This window comes from Onychostruthus taczanowskii, unplaced genomic scaffold (genome assembly GCF_017590055.1).
Source record: "Onychostruthus taczanowskii isolate IOZ18803 unplaced genomic scaffold, ASM1759005v1 scaffold2, whole genome shotgun sequence".
Taxonomy (NCBI): domain Eukaryota; kingdom Metazoa; phylum Chordata; class Aves; order Passeriformes; family Passeridae; genus Onychostruthus; species Onychostruthus taczanowskii.
In genome coordinates, this window is record NW_024499239.1 from 8,532,968 (window position 1) to 8,542,716 (window position 9,749).

Sequence of the window (9,749 nt, forward strand, 5' to 3'; positions counted from 1 at the left end):
TTTAGGGACTTCTAGTTAAGAAATTTTTCAAATAATCACTTTCCTAGTTGCATAATAAAAACATAATGTATTTCAGTCATACTAAAGTATGTTTATAAAGAACAGACCAAACACTGATTACCAGAGTTCTCCCCTACACACTTCCTAAATATAATTCAAGAAAACTTCTTTTAGGTTTGTACACTTTCAGTGGTAGATAAATTTTTCTTGTAACTGCTAGCAGGATTAATCCATATGCTTCTCTGACACCACAGTTCAAGTCTACCTCTGTGAGTCTGGGGGCTCACTGCCCTTTTCAGGAATGCTCTGAATCAAGAAGAATGGGTAAAAACTGTATAAACTGTAGTGATAGGCTGAAAATTAACAAGAGAGGCCCTAGTCATGCAAATATCAATTGTAGTTGAATGTGTTAAAAGGTTTACTGAGTGGGAATACTTTAACCTTTTCATCCAGAATTTCTGCACGGTGAACTTTTTCAAGAGTTTTACCAACAACAGTTCTATCTCAAAGTACTTTACTAGAAAATGTCTAAACCCCATTACAGGATAATTTCTTGTTTATCCATGTTTCCTTTTTTAAAAGTCACATTTAGTCAGTAATATTTCAACAACAGTTATCACCAATAACTACTAATGGTTGTTTCTTGTCACCAAGAGTCCTTAAATGTTCATAAACAAAACCTGTAGCCACCCTGAAATTTTTAAATTTTAAAATAATTTTTAAAAGCAGGAGCAATGTCACAGGTAAAATATTTGACATGAGGAGTGTTAATCATTGTGACCACGTGAGACTACAAGAAAGATAACATAAACAATGCTAAAATGTTTGAATTGTTTTCTTTCAGTGTTGGGATTTTTTTAAAGCTGATATTTTCAAATTACAATTCCAGGATAAAATCCTGGAAATGGATATATATGGCTTTATATCTCAACTTTCAGAATGAGTTAAGTGCATTTTCTATTTTAGCAAATAACTAGCTAACATACCAAGCTACCCTAAATGCCATTCACATCAAATGCAGAGGCATCAGCAGCTTCCCAGTTAAGGCAATGCTGGCAGAAATCCATTTTTAATGATCCACAGTAATTTTCTTTCAGAGTTTCAGTTTTTCTAAAAATCCACAGTAATTTTCTTTCAGAGCCAAATAGATTTTTTTGCAATTATCACTATTTTTATATCTCTTTGCTTGGATTCCAGCAATAAACTGCAAACATTTTCATGCCCTCCTTAAAGAAGGTCATCTTTTTAAACAAACAGGGATGTTGAATATGAGACCAGAGAGTTTCCTTGCGTTGAAAGCAAGTAAGAAGTGCTGGAAGTGTGGGAGTTCTTCAAAGCAGCACTATGCCCAGTTTTTTTTGGTTGTGAGCACTATTTCTCATACTCCTGTAAGTACTTGTGCCAAGACAATTTTCACTTCAAAGTTCAAACTATTTTGTCGTTTCAGGCATGATTTTCAAATCTCTGATGTTTGCATAAAAGGTGACAGTATTGTTGAATTAGAAGTGTTGGGGGGAAGGTGGTGGGTGGTGGTGTGAAAGATAATTGTGAATACAGTGGGCTCATTTTTTTACAGACAAGTAACGTCACAAGTGTGAATGCTTAATTTATTATTTCCGTGCTTCAAGTGGGAATATGCTTCAGCAACTCCTATCTCACATGTGGGAATGACTCCTCCTGAATGTATGCAAATTCCTCGAATCAAAGGGTAATTTTAAAAATAGGCTTTAAACAGCAGGATGCCTAATTAATTCAGGTACTGGGTATACGACCCCGACTTTATTAAGCTAAAACTGCAGGTTTCAAGGCGTGCTTCCTTGGAAGCAGAGTACAGCCGGGATCAAAGGATCACCTTAGCGGTAGCCTCAGCAGGTCCCGGATCACCTTAGCTGTAGCCTCAGCCGGCTAAGACCTGGGTTCATTGTACTAAGAAATCTACCGGAAACTCTTATTAACCAGACCCCCCAGGAGAGCTCTTCAAAACATCCCCCCTGAAAAGCCTCCCTCCCCTTCGCTAGAAAGCAGCCCGTTTCCGTGACTCCAGATCCGCGTGTGCCCTGCAGCTCCGACAGCGCAAAAATAAGAGGATGCCCCGCGCCCCGGTGCCTTTCAGGCGCGTCATTTACAGACATAAAACTTAGGAAGAGACGTACACCGGCGCCTCCGAACCCCGCTCCGAACCCGGCAAAGCCCGCCCCACAACCCCGCTGCCGCCTCGCACCGCTCCCCACACCGCCCGGGCCCGGCCTGGCGCCCCCGCCGCGCCCGGCCGGAGGGGTCCCGGCCATCCGCTGCGGGGAGGGCCAGGAGCCGGTCCCGGCCCTTGAGCGGGGGTGCCCGGGAGCAGCGACGGCGGAGCGGGCCCGGGCAGCGGCGCGGGCGCTGCGGGCGGCAGGGGGAGCTGCGGGGCGGGCGCGGCAGCCGCGGTTACCTTCGGGGTTGGCGCTGATGAAGACGCGGACGCTCCTGCCGCTCGGCACCAGGTGGGACGGCAGCGCAGAGAGGTTGCCGGAGAACGCCGCCCGCCGCAGCGCCGCGTCCCGCGGGCAGGGCAGCCTGCCGCCCGCCCCGGCCGGCCACATCCCGCAGGGCGAGCCGCCGGCTCAGAGCAGCCCCTGGAGCGCCGCGGCGGCGCCAGCAGCTCTCGCCACCGGCTGAAGGGCAGCGGCCATACGGACCCTCGGGCTGCCCGGGGCTGCCGCCTGCCTCCGCGGAGGCGGTGCGGCTGGGGCTGTGGCCGCCGCCCGGCGCCGGAGCGCGGGGGGAGCGAGGAGACGATGCGCCGACCGCCCCCGCGCCGCTCCCTTGCGGCGGCCGGCGGCGAGGAGGGCGCGGGCAGAAAAGTTTGCGGCGGAGCGGAGCCGGGCGCGGCGGCGGCCCCGCGGCGCCAGCGCCGCCCGGCCGGCCACGGCCGCCACGGAGAGCGGCGGGAGGCTGCGCGCCGGGAGCGCGGTCTGGCCGGCGAGTCGCTCTGGTTCCCCCTCCGCCAGCGAGGGCTTGCGGTGTCCAAAGCGGGGACGCCTCCGGTGAGGTGACGGCGCCTTCGCTCCTTCGAGTGTGTCACAGCCCCGGGATCGGATTTTTATAGGAAAACTGCTGCCGGCTCATCCTTTAGACTCGGAAGAGTTCAGAGTCCTTCTTGTGTTCCGTAATCTCCTGCACAGGAGTCCCACCTGCTCAGATACAAAGGAGAGATGCTCTTGCTGCTTTTTTCTTTCCTTTGTTTTTAATCAGTTATTTATTTATCGGAATAAATGAAAAGCTGCGGTTTGAAGAATGAAAGAGACAGGAAGCAGCGAGACGCGCCGCTGGCGGGATGCGGTCCCTTTGCAGCAGTCAGTGGCGGGGCATCCCGTTGGGCAGCGCCGATGAAATATTCAGGAGGGCGGCGGGGTCGGGCCGCGGCTCCGCCGAGCGCGGGGGCGGGCGGGGGCGGCGGGCCGGTCCCTGCCGGAGGGCGGCGGCGCGGGGCTGTGCGGAACGGAGCGGAGCGGCGGCCCCAGCCCCAGCGGGCCTTGGGCGAGCCGCGGAGTTTAGAAACCTCCCCGGGAGGGGCGGGCAGGCAGGGACAAGGCAGCAGGGCGGAGAGGAGGGGCTGGGGAGGGGTGGGCACGGGGCTGCAGACAGCCTGGTGAGTCTGTTGGCCGTGGGAATCCTTTCTAGGGGGGAGGATGGAGGGATTTGTCAAACACTCTGCAGGTGTTTGTCCGTGTTTCAAAGGCTGGTGACAAAAGTCTTTAACGCGGGTGGTATTTATACATTTCATGTGCTGTAACTGATACAAAGCTGATTTGTCTGTTTCCAGATATATAACACAGTATGTACAATGTACACGAAACAGTCTTAGTGTGTTTTTAAACGTAGTATTTCAGACCTGCACTCGGTTGCGTTACCCCTGCGCTGCCGTGGTCCCAGCCGGACGAGTTGCCCGCTGTGGCAGCAGTAGGGGAGCCCGAGCTGGCTTTCGCAGGGGCAATGCTACTAAAGTAGGCGAAAGCAAACTGCTCAGCTCTGCTTCAGAAACGAAGGTGACAGCCAGATGGGTTCCTTAAGTACTGATGAGCAGATTTGTTTTAAAAAAATCCTGATTTCTTAAAGAAATATGGCTTATGTAGAATTGCATCCCGTATGCATTTGCATGTGAGTAAAGGAGTTAATTTGGTGCCGTTTGCTTGCTGTTGCTTTGTTCCATAAATTTTGGGCTGATTGCAAACAAATGAAACAGAGAGGTATATTTTGAGATATTAGTTCTCAAAGAAAAAACATTCCTCTAAATTTTGTGAACATAGCTGGGCAGGGGAGAATGTACTTATGTGAAAAAAAAAAAAAAAAAGCAAGATATATTTCAACCATTAATATTGAAATGTCAGCATTGGGCAGAAGGGTTGTGGGACTGTTGGGAACTGAATGTCCAGGAACTGGAAAAATCCCACTTCTAATCCAAATGTATTCCTGTAGGATTCAGCAGTGTCCAATAAGAAGCTAATCTCACTTGAAGCCTGTCATGGTAGACATGCATATTTATCTTCTCTCTGTGTTCTCTGATGCTCTGTTTAAGACAAGCCTGAAGCTTTGCTATAATTCGGTTTAAAAATCTGACAGTCATGAGATGCAATTCCCTAGGAAGAGGCTTCATATATGTCACTGCCTACAAGACTGTTGGTCTTATCTGCATTTCCCTTAGCCTTTGTGTAGCCAATACGCTTAGGCGTACCTTTTGCTGGTGTCATGAACAGGTAATTTCTCTAATACAGAGATGAAAAGCAGCTCCTTGAGGCTGCTGACAGTTAATGAGTGCACAAAGGAAATGATTTATAGTGTGAGCTGAGTTACGTCTTACGTACTTTGCTGAGACTAACTCTCAGCTGGGCCATCTCCATTGCTTCTCCTACATAAACTACTAGGCAGTTCTTAGGTAGGAATTTGCTTGTGGAAACAGCTCCTGGTAAGGATACAGAGACTATCACTTCATATTGCTGCTGCCTTAGTGTTATCATCATTTTCTCAGACAGCTTCTTTGGAAGATGAGGCTCATTGATCATTTACCATGCCAGCCATAATGCAGTGGTTTTTTAAGACTTTTTTTGGCAGTTATCTTTACTAAGTTGAAAACTTGAATTTGCATAATTTGAATTCTTTTGAAATTTCGTCTTTGACAGCATTGACAACAACATCAGCCTTTAACTGAACATGTTGTTTCATGAACCCAGGCTGAATGAAATGGGAGCAGGCGTATCCCTTCCAGCTGTTCACCCTGTTGCGTGGCTGATGCTGTGCTGGTGGCAGGCATAGCTGTGTTGCATACGAAGCAGGTAGTCCGTGCAGCTTGCAGGCTGCCTCTGTGCAGCTCAGAACCTGTGCTGATCCATATTACTATTTTGATCTGTACACTGGATTGCCTTTATGCATGACTCAGCTTCCTGTCACGGTAGCTGCCACCTCTGTGAAAGCTGAAATGGACAGATGCCTCAGAGTGGTAATCTCTTCTGCTGCCCAGCTTCAATCTGTTTGTGTTTGGGGCTCAATGTCCTAAGCTTTAGCACCTGTGAATATAAAATGCTGCGAATTAAGTACAGTGAGGCTGAAATGGAGAGGATAAAGAGATGACTACAGAGAAACTAATTTATTGCTGTACCTGTGACTTTATCAGCATTGAAAGCATTCCGGGTGAACTCAGCTGGGAGATTAGTTAGCAGCTTTTCTCAAATTAAAAATAATTATTTTGTTAATTCAAAAAAAATAAAGCAATATCAAAAAACATTATGTAAACTGAAATAAAAATCATGTCTAGGGTTCTTCTGTGTTTGTTATAAACATACATCAAAATGACCCTGTTTCATATTGAATAACGTGTTTTTAAATTGTTAAAATCAGTGTCTGTATTTGAGTCCCCACACTAGTTATGTGGAACCCACCTGGGCAGAAGTTCTTGTCCTGTGGAAGATGGTAGAGCATTGCCTGAAGTCATGATCCCCAAACTTTCACCCTGACTTTGTTGTACTTGCAGCAGATCTACAGTGTCTGTCATTAAAGTTAGTGCAGGAAGTCTCCTTGTGTCAAACAGGAGTAAAAGCAGATCTATAATTCTACAATCACTTCATATAAACATGGCTTGATCGTGAAGAACAATAAATCTGCATAGTAGCAGGGAATCTTTGTACATATGCACTTGGTGTATGTTTTTTCCCTTTCAACATAACATTCTTCTGGTTCTCCTTCTGTGCTTATTTGCTCCAAGTTGAGTTACATTTAAATGGAGCTACAGAATTAATTCCTTGGTAAAACACATGAAGTCTAGTTATTCCTGGTGGTTTGATCCTGCTGTAATTCAAACAGAGTGGTGCTTTATTTCTTGAGTAGTCCCACAGGAAATGGTAAGATACTGAAGGTAGGAAGAACAGTTCAGTACTCCTGATTCACATCCATCATGGTCAGCAAGAAATGTACCAAGTTGTTTGGCTTAAAGCCAGCATGATATGGATTTGCAAGTTAAAGCCAACTTTCTGAGTCAAGCTGTCTGAAAATGATCATTACAGATCAGTTCTACTATGTTGAAGAGCTTGGGAAGTAACCTGAATGATATGCTACAGGTAGTGTTGTGATGCAAACTTAGCTATGAGAAACACTTATTCTATTTGCAAGCTAAATTTACGTTCTTGTTCATACGTGTTCTAATATTTCAATATATATTGTAGGGTGTGCAAAAGCACTTGGTAGTAGTTCAATTTCAGTCTCACTGCTGTCAGTGGAGACAGGCTCAGTACTTCTGTTTGAAGGCATACCTGTAGCTGGCACTTTTGGAAAACCTGTACCAAGTACGTGACAGGGTCACAATAGTTGAGGGGTTTTATTTATATCTTTCAAGTAAAATGTTTTGCTGTGCACTAAAATACAGGCACTGTGGTATATACCTAAAATACCCATCAGTTCTCCTCAGATATTTAGAGCCTGGTTCTGCTAGGGGCTGCATGTGCAACCTTGCTATTGTCTTCATTCCAAACCAGTAACTATTTGCGGGAGTTGGGAAGGCAAAGTTTTAAAATCAGGTCAAAAATCAAGGTTTAAGCATCTGCAAATTGACCAGCATCTCATCTTTTGTGTGGAAATGGAAAGATTCCTGTGTAGAGTTACATCATCTGGTGAAGTAGTAACTCAAAGCTGAGTGTTACTTTGCTGCTCCCTAGCAAGCTGGCCCAGTTTTACGAGCCGGCAACGAAGGCAGTTGCCTAGAGCGACAGACAGAAGGAGGCAATAAAATCACATTCTAAGCAAGAACGAGACCCTGTGACTCTGTGCCTGTTTTTGGCGGCTTAATGAGGACTCAAGTGCATTCCCCAGGCACCATTCCCCTCAAGGTGCTGATGTGCTGAGACTGAGCAAGCTCCTTACTACAGGAGCCATGGCCATGGCTGCCTGAACATCCCATCTATTTGTGCTTGTCTCTGCTTCAACTTGCTGCTGCTGAAACTAAATGGAGAAACTTTATATGCTCCTCCTCTGTTCTTTTTTTCTTGACAGTGCTGTATTACTTTTGCCAAAATGGTTAGACTGGCAGGAGAGCAGGGACAGATGTGCTGAGACTAGAGAGTTCACAAAATTCATGCTTCACTAAAAATCCCCTTGTTATTATTAGCCTTGCAAATTAGGAATGACAAGCTGCTGATACTTACTGAGTTTATATTTATGTCAAGAAACTGATTGCAAGAAATAAGACATGTACATTTACAATAGTAAATCTTACATGGGTACTGGATTGCTGTATGGACATTTTACTGCCATCTCAGGGTTCGGTTAACACTACTTGATGTAGGCTTCAATTTTCCACCTAGTTTTGGGTGCTAAAAATGTTTCCATCCTTTGCTCCACTGATTGTGCTCTGACACCTCTAGACTTTTGGGATGGGTCTCTTCCATGCTGTGAATAGGTTGCTATATCAGGCTTTGCTAATAGACTCGCTGGAGACCAGTATCTCTGACCACATGGTTAACAAGCTGTAACAGAGAACCTGTCAGGAATGACAGTCATTTTGCCCTACTGCTTTTTAGAGGAGCTGCTTGGAGCAGCAGAGATTTGTGAGCTGACTGCAGGGACTGAGGTGACACTGTATTAGACTGCTTTAGGTTCTCAGTTGGTTTGTCATGCCATCCGAAGGCATGCCCTGAAAGCATTGCTAGGTCAGCCTTCACCACACATCAAGGTCTGTAATAGAAAGAAAGGAAATGTGTATTGATTACAAAAAACCAGACAATCTAGTTCATCAGAAGTAATAAGAATTTGGAAAACATACTACATTTCATTATACTTTTCAAATTTAGTCAATCACTGTGTCATCAAAAGGAGATTTAGGGGAGCCAGATTATCCCACGTCGGCCCACTGGAACGTTCTTACGCTTTGTAACACCTACGTTACTTCATCCACAAGAGGATGCTAAACTTGGGTTTCATAAAACAAGGACAAGTTTGAGTTTCCATATTTTTAATCCAGGAATACATTTTTCTTGTGGTTGAGCCTGTAATAAAATTCTGCTAACTTCTCAGTGTTCTTTGCACAATTTCCTAATTTTTTTTTTTAAATTTTCCCTTTTGTTATTTTGCTTTTGAATATGTAGTAATGGGATATGTGTTAGGTTGTCAAATCACTTCACTTTCACAAATGCTAAGGAGAGGACTCCAGCCTAGAATATGATTTACAATATGCGGAGGAATAAGAGCAATCCTGGCTTTCAGGAGCAGTCAAGCAATGTGATTATGCATCTGTACAATACACAGATTATTTTGTATTTCAAGGAAAAGAGAGAGGTTAATACCTGATTGGGTTTGTACCTTTGTAAGCACAGCTGTACTTCATTTCCACCTCCAAGTTTTAGTTATTTTATTCTAAATCCTGCCACCTGGGAATCTGCCTTGACCCCTGGCTTGACAACTGTTTGGAAATTGAAGAGATCTGCACCCTGGGGTTTTTTTGTTTGTTTGTTTATGGGGTTTTTTTTGGTGTGGATTTTTTTTTTTTTTTAAATCTCCTTTAGGGATTTGCTGTTTTCTTTGGTACTGAGCAAGGCAAACATTGCCTTTTCTCTAATGTTCTAAGTGGTTACAGCACATATATGGTTTTGTCTAGTCTCACACTTAATTAAAAAGGTTCTTCAGACCTAAAATAACATGATTAATTTTTTTTTTGGTGTGTGTTTATTTCTACTGGAAGATTAAAAGAATCCTTTTAATTCATGCAGAGTTAGAGTTCTCTTGCACACATTTGTAGATGTACACTCTCCAAGCATAGGTGCATACACACACGTACACACAAAAGACACACAAGAATGTATGGATAACTAAATTCACATGGAGTATGCAGTAATAAATTCAAATTTGCCTATATGCCTTTAAATTTTACCTTGTTGCACATAAGTGTTTTAGCAACCTATAATTAACTGACCCATCACTCTCTTTTACAATCCCTTTTCATAACTCAGTGCAGAAAAGAGGGGTGTTCATTTAATGAACAGTTTTGAGCTCTTTGTCAGGGTGTGTTTAGAGGTACCCTTGTAGGTCACTGTGAAGACCCTGTTAGAAGCAGATTTTTAACTTGTGAAGGGTCCCATATAATTTCCTAAGTTAGTAAGTATATAAACATTTCCAAAAGCTGAGTAACACCCAAGCCAGAGGAAGTTTCATGTTTCTTTATTGAAGCAAACTTGTTCCACTGAAGCACAGGAAAACTAACACCTAAAGTATCAATTAATTTTGGATGC

At 44.6% G+C, this 9,749-nt stretch overlaps 1 protein-coding gene across 1 annotated transcript in view; it reads right to left on the minus strand.

Annotated features, from left to right (window-relative positions):
* The window catches only part of NWD2 (NACHT and WD repeat domain containing 2), a 49,804-nt gene extending 47,222 nt beyond the window's left edge, over nt 1-2,582 (minus strand). Inside the window, exon 1 of the mRNA XM_041402957.1 lies at nt 2,432-2,582. Coding sequence (XP_041258891.1) covers nt 2,432-2,582 — 151 coding nt within the window. The remainder of the gene's footprint in view (nt 1-2,431) is intronic.
* Between the last annotated feature and the right edge of the window lie 7,167 nt (nt 2,583-9,749).